The 14931-nt window shown below is 35.5% G+C and overlaps 1 protein-coding gene across 1 annotated transcript in view; it reads right to left on the bottom strand.

Annotated features, from left to right (window-relative positions):
- MYO3B (myosin IIIB) overlaps positions 1-14931 on the bottom strand; it is a 2630788-nt gene that overhangs the window by 710555 nt on the left and 1905302 nt on the right. The window contains exons 20-21 of the mRNA XM_044075508.1: positions 5634-5796; positions 4716-4796 (exon numbers count right to left, since the gene is read on the bottom strand). Coding sequence (XP_043931443.1) covers positions 4716-4796; positions 5634-5796 — 244 coding nt within the window. The remainder of the gene's footprint in view (positions 1-4715; positions 4797-5633; positions 5797-14931) is intronic.

The raw sequence follows: 14931 nt of genomic DNA, 5'->3' as shown, positions 1-14931 counted from the left end.
TTGTTTTTTTTTTTTTTTGATTATCTCCAGATCCATCATGTCCTGTAGTTACTCCTCTACAAGTTGCTTGAGTCACTCCAGCACCATATAAGGGGTCTGTCTGACTGCCTATTACTGGTCTCCTGTGTCCACATTGTGCTTCATTGGTTTGCAAATCCTAGTCAGCAGTGAATAAGCTCACAAAGTAAACTCCTATGTACTACTTGGATGATGTTCTGTAGTTCTCACCCTATGATTTACTAGACTCATTGCGGCATCATCTAAGGGGCCTGTCTGACTTTCTACTACTGGGTTCCTGTGTGCACATGGTGCTCCATCAGTCTGGCACACCCTTGTCAACAGTGACTATGCTCCCAAAGTAAACAGTTATGTACTGCTCAGATTGTGTGACTCTGTGTTGGGTATAGCTGCTGTGAATATACTACCTCACTCACTGTGGTATCAGGCTGAACCTCACTGTAAAGGTCTACTTCAAGATCTCCCACTAATGTCACCTGCAATTATCTGCAAATACTGAGTATTAATGTTTCTCTGTCATGGTAAGGCTTCATCATGTTAATATGGTAGAGGATGTGTGTCTGCTCCTACCAGGCAACTCCTCCACATAGTTGACATTGCCTACCTTTCTTACAGTAGTAAAATTATCCTCCCATGTTGCCTGCATCTTACTGTGTTGAAAAGGAGTAAGTATCATTAATGTTTGCATGACAATATTTTTTTGAGCTACAGCTATCTGATCATATCAGACCTTTTGTTGTTGTAGGCCTTGTGCTATGTGTTCCTGCACAAACTCCATGAGCTCTCCAAGTCTAGTTCTGAAATTTAGGATATACCACACAACAAACTCCTTGTGGGAGTCAGAGTCAGCCTCCCACTCATCATGATTCAAATCCAGGTACTTTCCCACCCTGAGACCATACAATAACTGAAATGGTAAAATATCTATGGATTCTTGGGGTAAGTCTCTGCATACAAAGAGGCAGCAGAACAGGTACTTAAAGTGATCTCTGAAAGCTTTCAGCATGGTCTTAAGAGAAGAGTTAAACCTTTCCATGACACTATTTGTTTCTTGATGTTTGTGGTAGTCTATAAATATTTTATCCCACAATACTTCCACAAGTAGGTCAGCAGGTCTGACATGACATTTGCACTGCTGTTTGTCAGTATTTCCTAGGGAAACCTACAATGCTGAAAATTTCTGACATTTGTCACCTTCTCTGCCTCAACAGATGACAGACAACCCCCTTCAGGGTACCTAGCAGCACAGTTCACCACTAAAATACATCAGTTAGCTGTGGTGCTTGGACTATTAATAGGCCAGACAGTATCCAAGGACACCCTTTAACTCAAGTACTCAATAACAGACAGAGACACCAAAGTAGCCTTGGCTTTTTCTCCTGCCTTGCCAGCCTTTTGGTACTGTACAAACCTGTTGCATTGGTACAGTAATATGCATTTTGCAATGCCTGGCTAACAGAATTTTTGAATAAGCCTCCTTTTATGCAATTTTTGCTCATTTGGTCTGAAAAAAGGATACCATGGCCTATGGTTAAAAAGTGTTTGTCAGTAATCCATTTGGACTACAGACTAATGTATCACTTCTTATTCTAGCTCCCCCTTCCCCTTTTTAGGAGTCCAGCAACTGTATATTAATCATTTGTCTTGGTGTATGGACTTTCCTGCCTTTCAGAATAAGTAACCTTCTTGACTGTCTCTCTTAGGTCCTGTAAGGTGGAATTGGACAGCTGTGCATGTGATCCTCCTCAGTTTTCTTTTCATTACTGTGACTGCCTAACTCTTCCCCTAAAACAGCTATATTATTAGCCTCTGTTGGAAGTGTGTGCACTTTTTGGTTTGTCACCCTTCTGCCATCCCTGCATACTTGCCTGTATGCATGTAATTGCATGCACACCTATCACCATATCATCAGAATCTTGTTCTATTAATAAACTTCTGTTGGGATATCATCAAACACTGCAACCTTCTTGTTCACTTGTCTCTTTCCAGTCCAAATGAACTCTGGACAGTAGTGCCAGAAGATGATGTCTTTTCAATGACCCAAACTGGTGTGAACTGCCCAGGCAAGTACTACTCCCTGTTATTAACTTGAGGCTTAGTTATGGTTATATCTGATGGAGTATTCTTTAGCAATGGTTTCTTTCCCCTCCACCATAACAATGTACTGACCCTTGTGATAGTCTAATAGTAGTAGTGTAGTCCACTACATATATGGTGCCACCATTCTTAGTTGCCTCACATGACTTTGTTCCCCACTTTCTCATTGTGGATATTGGATCATATATACTCCACTCAGTTACACTAAAAACATTAATACTATGTGTAAGAATTGATATGACTGCAGAATACTGGAATGAACTGGAAATAACCAGAATGAATGTTTTTATCTGTTAATTACACAAACTTGTCCTGAACAGGTGCCAGTCTCTCCTTATGGGCCAAATCTTCTTGTACCTTCCATAATAAAGTCTGCACATACTTTAATTCAGGTAAAAATGCTTTATTATGTAGAGTGGAGGTAGAAACCAACAATATCTGAATCAGATCTTAATGTCCATAACTTCTGCACTCATTATACTGTCCATAAATTCCCATGTACTGTCTCCAATAACAGTGCTGATAATTACTTCAATAGCTTTTGCACTCATATTCTGACCCTCCTGAATAATATCATCAATATTCTGGAATGCTGGATATTTGACCTGACTTCTGCACCCACTCTCGAGTGTCTGTAGAAAACTTCTGAGAACTGCACTGCAATGACTTTTTGCATAACAGTCCAAACAAACTTTGTCTGAAGTATATTCTAATAATACCAAAACCCTGTAAATGTCTACACGCCTCTTTAACCTTGGTTTCCAAGCCTTGTACCATAGAAACAAAATGTGTTTGCACTTAATGTACTGCACATTCTGTTCTTATCAGTATTCTTGAATGAAGGTTATTTTCACTGATTAAAAGTGCATTCACTAAAACTGTATGCAAACTATAAAGGCCTGCTTTAATATGGCTGCATTTTTAAACTTATGCAAAGAGATTATTAATGAAATACATTTAAATGAAACCTGATTTTACACTATGAGCATAGCCTGTACTGGAATCAGTGGTTTCCTCCTTTTTCCTGTGAAACTGCTGTGACTATTTAGGTTTCTCCCTTGGTTCCCATATAATGTGCAGGGTTTTTTTTTTTGCCACCTTTCTGTATTCTAATCTTCAAACTCTAAACAATGGATGATTTGTCGTCAGATTAAAAAAAAACGTCTTCTCTGTGTAACTGACTTACTCTAATGTAAGGTCAATGAAGAACTCATTTACATTGAGACCATGTCTTTTAGAATTGGGTCCCTAAACATTTCCATCTCCATGAGCTAATGTGTTAATAGCAGAAAGTAGCTGCAAAGAACCACAAAGTCTTACTAATATTTTTTTATTTAAATTTTGCTGCAGCTTTACAGCAATATAATTGAGTGTTTTGTGATTTTTTCACATTATTTATTACATATTCACTGCATCTTTTCAGGGGAAAATATTTGTGTTTTTCGTACAGCATTTTCACATTTCTTATCCTTACAGCATCACTGTTGTATAAGAAAAATGCTACAGATTTATACACTTTCCCAAATGCCCATTTGATAATATACTTACACACTAGTGGTAAACATAGATGCATTATGCAATGGTCCACTCATGATTATAACATGGATTTGAAGATTTTCTTGGTTATTGTATCACTTATTTTAACTTGTTTATGATGACACTAAATGATGTTTTGCTTGATACAATATTCATTGCTAAAATCATTCCCCCAAACCCCCCCCCAAATGCACACAAATGACCTTGTCTAATGGCTTAACTAAGGGCATCCATTTTACCCCAATCATTGTTAAAAGTAGTTTTGAGTTCATGAATATGCTGATGCAGTTATTTTAATTACAAATCTTGTTTAACTATAGCATTACAAATCCTGTTTAATTTGTGATAGGTTTACTTGTTTTCTCAAGTTAAAGTTTGGCTATGAGTTTGTTTAGTGCGATACTTAATTTGTGTTGTATTATTTTTGTCGAAAAATTAGGCATTAAAACAACTTCTCTTTTCTTTTTTGTATTTTAATGATAGTATACTGCTAATGTTTATTTATTTACTTTGCTCACTTATTTCTGTTGAATCTGTTAAGACTCTTATTTGTATTCTTTTTATATGATACAGAAAATGGTTATGTAGTTCTGTCTTATTCTGCATAGTTTCCATTTTACTCTTTAAGCACATATAGATGATACATGTGTTTAATTTTATGTGCATTCTATATAGCCAGTTTCTTTGCTGTCTCTTATGTTTTCAGTTCCTTTCTATTTATATATTTCCACTCTATATATTTGTTACATCCAGAGGTGTAGCTAGATTGGGGCAAAGGGGACAGCCACCTTGACTACACCTCTCAAAAATACAGAATAAGCTTTCCCTGAGAATCACAAAACGAAAGTCATTAATATCCTACAAAATAATCTTGATACTTTCATGAGAAGCATAGAATATCAATATAAGATTATGGCAATGAAGCTTCTTAAAGGTCTACATGTCATAAGCTTGGCAACAGAACCTGTGAAGCATTAGTCACACATGTGAAGTAAAAACAACTTTATTCATATCATAACTTTTTAACAAAGAGTATTATGCCATTTAGATGATAATATGATTACCTGCTTGTATAGATATTGCAGCTTCCTGCCTGTTTCTTTTATATTCCTTGTACTTTTTGCGAGCTTCATGGCCTCTCCAGGCTGCAAATATGGAATAGTAGGTGAATATGAAACAAAGCAATAAATGTGTGCTGCAATACATTACAAAATATTAACAAATTATGTATAACGCAGACTGCACAATAACTAAAATCAACTGCTTAATCTAACATTAGTAGTAATTACATTTACTGCATGACTTATGCATTAAATCATCAATACCTCTCAGATGATGTATAGTATGATGCATAGTATCTGGCTGACTTTTATTTGTGTTTGCTGGCACTAAATCTATTGCCACTTAATAGTTTAGGTAAGAATATCAGTAAGATTGTATTGCACTTTAAGAAACTACATCTTTTCTGACTTACTAGACATTTGCAATTCTAGTGATAGTGTGAGCACCAGCGCAATGGATTTCCATCTATTTTGCACCATAAATAGGACATTTTGTTGGAGGGATGGGTATTTACCACAGAGTGTGCTGCTTTTATGGAACTTTCTTCCACTTCACATAAAGCACTTTCCTTACTGTTTTCCAGTGTAATCTGCACAAGTGGATAGGAAACCACAAACTGACCCCTGGTTTAACACCCATGTATCTCATGGATACAGGCAACATGACCAGGCTCTGCCCACCTCTGGGTTACTCATACAAAATAAAAAAAAGCCACAAACTACCATGGGAATGTAAGGCTAGGCTTCTTAAGATTCTCACAGATGAATAGCCTAGTAAGTACCCATGTATGAACTTATTAAAAATAAAGTGTTGCTAAGGCTGCTCCTTTCATTTCTGCATCACCTATTCCTTTAAGTATTATATAATTATAAGCATCTGAAGTTTTTTTAATAGCCAAGACATATAATTATGACCTTTACCTGACTGAATAACAACGGCACTGTTTTCCCTTTTCTGTCGACACTTTTTGTAACGCCTGGCACCAAGCCATCCTTTGGTATAGGCTTGTATTACCACAATCCTACCAATGACCTCCCGCAGCAGCAAATTCAGTTGTTCCACGTGGTAATATTTCAGAAAAACCTAAACATGGGGACATTTAGTTAATACTATTAATTTAATTTTGGCAAAATCCATTTACAAAGTACAGAGTTTCAATGTGGAATTATTACAAAAGCATAAGCCTAATAGGTTACAGTAACAATTCTCATTGAGGGCATATCAAATAATTGTACATGACCACTGTAATCATTATTAGTCATTTCCTTATGCTGCATTGGGAGATATCTCATACCTGTTAATATCAAACTTAAGTTATATTAAAAGCGTTGTAGTTTAGCAGAGTGAAAGAAGTTGAAACATTAGTATAATTACTTAAATTTCTAGGAATGTGTCCTTTTATAGGCTTTCATATTTCGGCTATGATAACTTCACACAGTAACAGGAATGATGACAGCAAATAAGGACCACATAGCAAATATAGCCTGACTACTTAATTAGCAGGCAGTGATTTGAAATTACAATGATCTTTATTCTCCATTTACCCACTATGATAGCATAATATACATTTGATGCCTTCCTGAATTGTTTGACTGTTTTAACTGTCAGAGCATCATCAAGCAGGTTGTTACGTGCATGCTGTTTCATACACTCACTAACTTCTGATATATATATATATATATATATATATATATATATATATATATATATATATATATATATGTGTGTGTGTGTGTGTGTGTATGTATGTGTGTGTGTATATATATATATATATATATATATATATATATATATATATATATGTTTGTTTCTTTTGGCTTTTCCCGGTTAGGGATCACTACAGCGGAACTCTGGTCCGCTAATGATTGGCAGTTGATTTTTACGTACCGGCTTGCCAGGCCTGACGCACAACCTTCAGTGAAGGTAAGCCCATTCATGCATGTCTCTACGCAGAAGACGCTCTAGTTGAGAATCGAACCAGACAGCATCTTACTATGAGGCGACAACGCTACCGCAGCACCACTTTCGCAAGTTTGAATAGCTTAGGGTCGAGACTATAGGATCAAACTTTTGAAAGTTCAAACTGTTTAAATGGAGATTGCCATATAGCATGGGATGGTATATTTACTGTTTTCAATCCAAACACAATGCTCCGTGCGTAGGTACTGCACGGCCCAGAGTATACCATAAAAACCACTGTTGGCCAGCAGATATGTGAGTCAAAGTAAAAAAATGATGAAAACACCAACGGATTACAAAGAAACCATGACTTTAATGACCAAACCGGTTTCGGCAAAAAATGCCTTCTTCAGTGATACATAGTCAAAAAAGCAGAAGCAATAAGTCATGAATATTTATAAACACACTCAACCAATAAGAGAATGCCCAACCCATAAAGGAAATGGTATATTCCCACTCCCAAAAATACAATTCATAAATCAAGATTATGAGAATTAAACTCAACATAATGATATTAATAATAAATGGATAAAAGGATAGCATACAACATTGTATGCAGAATAATACAAAAAGCCCGCTGAACTTCTTGTATATTCATATAATAAGCTACATTTCATTGGAACATTGAGAAAAAGTATATATATATATATATATATATATATATATATATATATATATATATATATATATATATATATATATATATAATATGGCAAAACCATGGGGAAAAAAATTGATGATGCACAAAAAAATACATCTAAATGCATAATCTCACCAATATAATATCACCTCACAGAACCATATAAACGGAACAAATATAAGATAGGTAAAAGTCACAAGACAATGAAAAATTGGACGTAATGTGTTGGACTGACATATAACCATGATAAGTCTGAAGTAATATGTTGGACTAACATAATACACCAAAAATATAAACAATATAACACAAAAATGATAAATCACAATTATACCAATGGCATATGTGTTCATAATAAAAAGTTGTGGTTGTAGGTCAGCATGTAGTCCTGGTAGAGAGGACACTTAAAACATGGTATCCACTTGTACCTATAATGGACAAATGTAGTATTTAGAGTGTTGCAACCATATACCAATACAGAGACATTTGACACAGAGGGTATAAATTAAATTCCTCGTAGAGGTTATAGTTATAAGTGATCATTCAGACCTGGTGGGAAAAGTGCTCCCAATGTGATGATCCAGTATTTTTCTTTATGATTTAAAATGCTATGCCATCCTTGAGAATTGTTCCAATCACCAATAATTCTGTCAATAATCATAAAAGTAAAATAAGCATTTGGATGTTTCAATGTGTGACGAAATAAAGCATTGGTGTCTTTTTTATTCTTAATATCACTTCTGTGTTCATTAATGCGAGTTCTAAGTGATCTGGAGGTTTGGCCAAAATAGAAGGCCGAACACTGACAGGTGGCTAGATATACTACCCAGCTAGTGCTGCAATTGCCAAACATTCTGCAATCGTACACTCTACTAGTATTCTGGCTAGCAAATTGTTCGAGTTTACAAACCTGTTTACAAGATCCACAGTGACCACAAGGAAAGGTTCCCAGTAATTCATCCCCAGACATAGTAAGCTGCTTGTATATTGCCCCCCCCCACTTTCCTTATGTTTGAAGTGAGAAAATAGCTGTTCATTAGCCATTAGAATGTTCCAATGTTTGTTTATAATGCCCTTAATGGCATTATGATTTCTACCATAAGTTGTGACAAACCTTATAGTAGACAGAGATGAATCATTAGACTGTGTTTTGCATTGTAATAAGGTGTTTCTATCAATATTAGTAGACCAATCCAATGCCCTGGTTATATCCTGTTCTTTGTAACCTCTATTGGCAAATCTCTGATATAAATCCAAACTGGCTTTCTCATATTTGAATGGTGTAGAACTGATACGTTTCATCCGCATGAATTGAGACTTTGGTATGTTGTGGATGGTGTGGCGTGGATGCATGCTAGAAGTATGCAATAAGGTATTATATTCGGGATATTTGCGGTAGGTCTTAGTATTCAAAGTATGATCACTGTTCCTAGTAACAGTAACATCCAAAAAATTAATAGATTGTAAGTCATATGTTACCGTAAACTCAATTCCCCATATATTGCCATTGAGGTACTCAACAAATTCCTGCAAATATGTTGCATCTGCCCGCCACACCATCCAACAATCATCCAAATATCTACTCCATTTATCGATTTCCACAAGTAAACTTGTAAACGTTCAAAATTTAGAAGAAGACCCATGGATCTATGGGTCTATATTAGTCCGTCGAAATGGTTTTCCAGTGAACACCTATTCAGCGACCCATAGTCAGCAGAAATTGTATCAGCAATTCACTGAATTTACTAAGGGCAATGAAATAGTTGCCCGAAGCACAATGGACCAACCTTTAGTTGAGTCAAACCCACCCAAGTGGGGGGCTTTGCCTCCACACCCCCCTAACTAGATATAATGACTCTGAGATCGCATTATAATGGAGAAAAGGGCAAAGTCCTGTAGTTGTCCGTTGTGCTTTGGGCAACTATTTTGTTGCCCTTAGTGAATTCAGTGAATCGCTGAAGCGATTTTCGCTGATTTTGGGTCACCTAATAGGTGTTCACTGGAATACCATTTTGGTGACCTAATATAGACCCTATATATATATATATATATATATATATATATATATATATATATATATATATATACACACACACACACACACACACACACACACACACACACACACACATATGCAATTATATGTGTATATATGCATATGTATATTCTTTCTGAGCTTTCTGAAATTTCGTTGGTATAGACAAAAAGTTATAGTCTCAATATAAAATCCTATGATGTTCCAAGGATACCAATATCCCAATGCCATAAAATTTCAGAATTTAGACTGTCTATTAGGAAAAATAATATTTTATGAGGTTTGTGATTTTAGGCTATAATAATAATTCACTGGTATTACTTTATTATGCTACTTAGTAGATGGCATCACAGTTCATAACTTTAGGACAGATAATTAGCGCCATTATAGTAATGTTTAATGTGGTGCTATATCACAGGCCTTGGTAAAGTCTAGACAGGCATATTGATAGACTGTCACCTACCTTGATTACAGAGTCAAAGAATTCTCACTCATTTAATTTGACTTGACATTCCTGATCTGCATTCATGCTATTTAAGATCCTTTACTTCACTGAATTTTTGAAATCTAGAAATTTGGTCTTTCAAAACTATTTCTATAAGCTCCCTGGTATTTATAGTTCAGCTGACATGCCTGTAGTTTCCTTTCTTTATTTTGTTCTTTTTTTCCCCGGAAACAAGAACTAAATCTTTTATAGGACTGGTACCAGTTTCTATCCATAACATTTGGCTGACTGAAAAAGAAATATCCTGCCTTCCTCTTCCAGAGTGGAACTTTATGTACTCCTGAGAAGCATTGTTGAACAGGTGTGACCAATGGCCATGTGGAGCAAAGATGACTGTTAAAACACAACTCACAAGGTGACTAGAACCATGTTTTTTTCATTTGAATCTAGACAGCTATTGTTTACTTCTTTAACATGTGCAACTATGCTGTTCTAAAGCAAGGTCATCTGGTTATGGTGAGTATAAGTGATTTTTGGGTAACTGTTTGAAATGTCATAACTCAAGAGTCCCAGAAAATGAGACTGAATGACTGAAAACGCAGACATACATATATTATGCCAGAGACTGCCATTTCTAAGAAAGTTTCCTTTTCCTTGAGGTATGGCAATTGCAGAGATGAAATATAGAAGTGCATGGACTGTGGAGGACTACGTGCCCTGCAAAAAAACAACCTTAAAGGAGAAAAACAATGTTCAGCATTTGTTGTTTTCCTACATTTTCAGTCCTTTTTTTTTGCATCATTTCATGGCTTTCTATTGCATCTCAACATATCAAAGGGAGGCAATGTTTTTATATCCTTCTCCACAGCTAAGTACAGCAGGGCAGCCATCCACTATATTCCCATCATCCCTGTGTTACAAAGGACTGAAATTGCCATGTTTGCCATGTTCTGAATGATAACTCACAAATAGTTTGTACACTGTAGGAACAAGTCAATGTGCTGGAGGTCAGACTGGATGACCCATAAAATGTTCTGAGAGATACTATATGCCACCACAAGGAAATTGCCAAGGACTCTGACAGACTCTTAAATATGTATGTTTTATTCTTTTTTTTATATTCATGTCTGCTGACCATCTGACCAACTACTACGATCCTGCCAATTTATTTCACCACTGCCAGTCATCAGCATATTCTGCACCATACCAGGTAAGACCTCTGGTTGGGCAGAATATTGAGTTGAGTCAATTTGAGTTGACAATTTACAGGAGACCTATGTTTATTGATGTGCATTTAGATTATTACAGTAATAATCTACTCATGATGAAAAAGTCTGTCATTAAGGGGCAGTTAGGTTGTCACAGATAATTTCTGGCAATTTTATCCTTTACATCAGGTAGAGTACTTGAAGAAGTTGTTGTTTTTTGGTAGGCAGTACGCAGAGTGCGTTACTGATCCAATTATTTACAAAATGATATACAAAAGGAATGACTCTTTCACAATTTTTCATAAAGCCACTTTTAAAATAGCACAAAAAATTTAACATGGCTATTTTACTTTATTTTTGTAAAGACAGCACAGATAATAAAGCTATTACTAAAACGGATAGGAATAGATACCTAGGGTTGGAAAAAAGTTTTACTGTTCCTTCTTCTCACATTTTATTTCCTTATTTTCCTTTCCTTAAACACAGTTTGAACTGTAACGATTTTAATACATTTTCATTTTTTCAGGTTAGAAAAGGTACAGGTTAAATCTGCAGGTGGTGACTGCAAAATTGTTGCTTTATAGAGAATTATTTTGGCAGCTGAAACAATTCTGATTCAGTACCCTGTTTAAATAATAGCATTTCCATCAATAGTGTTTTAAAATGAAACACAATCAGATTTGATGGAGATGCATTTTGCATTCTCATTTGATGTTTAACTTATTTTGGACATTTTTTACTTATATCTTGTGTTGTAATACCTGTTATGTAATTCATTACTTCATTACAGAGGGTATTTAATATGAGGTTTACAAGTGTTTAACTTATTCTGATGAAGTCTATCTGATATTAAGATAAAGATTCTATATTTTATAATAAAATTTATGGTGGAAACATCATTCTTTTTTTTTCTGGTAGTAGCAATTTGTTTTCTGGTTGGAAGCATTCATGGTTTCTACTTAGACATGTTGCTTTTATTTGATCCATCATTGTAGACTGACTGATTTCTAATGGACTGGCCACTGAGGAAACAGTGAACAGACATTTATGGTGTTATATCTGTATAGTCAAGTACAAGGGGGAATAAAGACAACAGGTCATCAGTCTGGTAGTGTAGTCTTCCCTGTCAAGAATGGAGAAGCATAAAAATATAATTTTTCAAAAATAAGTAACATGAAACATACTGTGAGTTTATGAATAAAGATAGCATGTTGTCATGGCTTTACATCACGTAGTTTGACTGAAATGTGGGGAAATATTTATGGAGAGATGTTTATATATCAGCTTATTTCTCTCTCCAAGACATTTCTGAGCATTTTTTTTCTTAAGACAAACGTTCCTACTTCTTCTTCCATATTTATGATTAAAATGCTGTAACTGCACTTTCAGGAGACATCGCCTGGCCTCTTCTGTTTGAACTCTGTTTAAAAGCTCACTACAGACAGAACTCTCTGTGTCTTTCTATGGTTTCAGTACATTAATATGGTAGATTTGTTTTGTGCCTTCTGTGGAAGGTTGGGCGCCGGGCTGGCAATTCGACACCATAAAAACTCCACTGCCAATCATGAGCGGACAGGTGATCCGCTGTGGTGACCCCTGACCAGTAAAAGCCAAAAGAAGAATATGGTAGATTTGTTTTGCCTGTCTTTATCCTGGCTGCAGTTACATGTTATCCATTCAAACTGTTGTACCAAGTGAGCAGTACACTGTGAGATTTTGGGGATGAAAGAAGGTTGGTGGTGGCAATGTCCTGAAATTTTGCAGGGAATATAGTCACTGTAGTTATATGGCTGTATACTTCACATATTATTTTATGTTTCTTATAGACTCTGGCAAAAATATAAAAGAGATACAATAGTTAAGAGGCACAGAAAAGCAAACAACTGGATGCACCTTGCTGTCCCCTCTAGTCACCATACGGAAAAATATTAAAAGGTATCTGTAGCTTGTTTGCATGAAAACTGTCAGATAAGTGTACAGATGGAGGCAGGAGGTTTTTTTTGATAAATTATGAATGTTTTTGTAACTTGGATCTGCAGTCCCTGGTATGCTTTGGTCTCTTATTATAAGCTATAGATGCCCCCTTCCCCCATTTTGCAACAGTCATCTTTGTTAGACACTGCAGCCTTAAAATAAAGAACTTGAACCACTGTGTACTTCTTCTTATAAGCTGCAATCTGATTAAACTGAATTTGAAAAAAAATGTGTCGTGAAATAGGAACACTGCCATAACACCCAGAACTATTCCAACTTGACTGTTATTCAGTCTTCTTCAAAGATGGTCTCACATCTTTAGAAGTAAAATCAAGGGATACACTATCATTATTAGAGCTTTGGAAAGACTAACACAATGACAAACTATGACAGGCTGTACAAGAAATGTTATAATGGCTGCAGAGTCCCCTAGAGTGCTCAGTTCATACTTAGTGGAGAGAGTACATAGAGTCATGCTACGAACCAAAAGATTATTTACAAGGGTATTTTGGATTAAAGTATGAAGTGCATCTGACTCATTTCAAGTACTTGTAGCCACAGAGGAAAATATATCATTGGCTATGAATTTAAAATTCATACAGATTTACCCAAGGAGGACAAAAGAAAGAGTCAGAATGGCACTGCACTCAATGTTAGTACAGTATAGAATTAAATTAAAATTTGCATATCTAATCACTACCAACTGTTTTAAAGAACTAACTCTAATAATCCATCTCCCATTTTACAAATATGTTAAGAATTATTTGGTAATAGTCGACTTCTAGGATATAATTTGAATTACATTCCTTATGTTTGAATGGTTCTAACTTAATTTTATAAACTCTGTAGAGACTCATTACACATTGATATCTACCTCATATGAATGTGAAGTGGTGGCTCCATCAGGGTTAATTAACAATTATACCAAAACTCTATGTATTTTGGGGATTACATACCATTTGTAACTCATGAGGCCATATTGATCTTGTTCTTCCTTACTTCATATTTCATGACACAATATTAAAAGTTATTAAATTATTCTAGTGTAGGAAAATATATGATATAAAAGGCTGTTTGACATTTGCACATGCTGGGTTGGGTTATGAAGAAAAGAACAGTCTAACAATCTCATGATGGCACTTTATGAGTTTACTGTCTTTACCAATTGGCAATGGCTGGTTCATCTAAGTTTTGCTTCAACTGATATTTCCTTGCCAAACCTATTGTCTTAAATATCTTTGCAGTCTTTCAAAATGTCAGCATTGAGATGAAGCGTATTATTCCTTACACATGCTTCCATTTCCAGAAGGTTATTTACTGCGGTTTGTATGCCAAATATAAACAAATTTACCCATCTCCCTTGGAATATTTATTTCAATTTTTGACTAAATTGAACATGGATTAGGTATGATTGTGTTTCTGAAGTAATATCAATATAAATGAATCAGAGATTTAGAAACAAGGGTCAGAAGGACTGATTTTGTCTCTGAGCTTTGAGTGTTCTCATGAATGAAACTCTTAGATCTTGGCACCTCCTGCTATGGGGGACTGAGTGCATTAAAGCCACTATGATGATGTGGTAGCTACAACAGAAGAATAAACATGTAATTTGTTGCATTAAACATGGAGTTATAGATGGACAAATACTATATATCTGACATGATCTAATATGCTGGGTATGTTTTAATAATAGTTCTTGTGAATGCAATCATGTTAATGGCTGTTCTTTTGTCTGAGTGCTAACTTCAGGCATTAAGCCTAAATTTGCTGAACTGTTCAAATACTCTCTTATGGAGTTGCTGGTACAAATTAGCTATAGACCATTTTATCATGTCTTATTTCATATGTTCTGCCTGTCAGAGCATTAACATTAATATGCGTATCTCTGTTTTTGACCTTGACCCAACATGAATGATTTCAAAGATAACGAACTCTGCCAATGAGAGAATTTTGATTTGAC

Source organism: Protopterus annectens, chromosome 6.part1, assembly GCF_019279795.1.
Source record: "Protopterus annectens isolate FY-2018-M chromosome 6.part1, PAN1.0, whole genome shotgun sequence".
In the NCBI taxonomy this organism is placed as follows: Eukaryota; Metazoa; Chordata; order Ceratodontiformes; family Protopteridae; genus Protopterus; species Protopterus annectens.
This window is presented reverse-complemented; position numbering and strand designations above follow the sequence as displayed.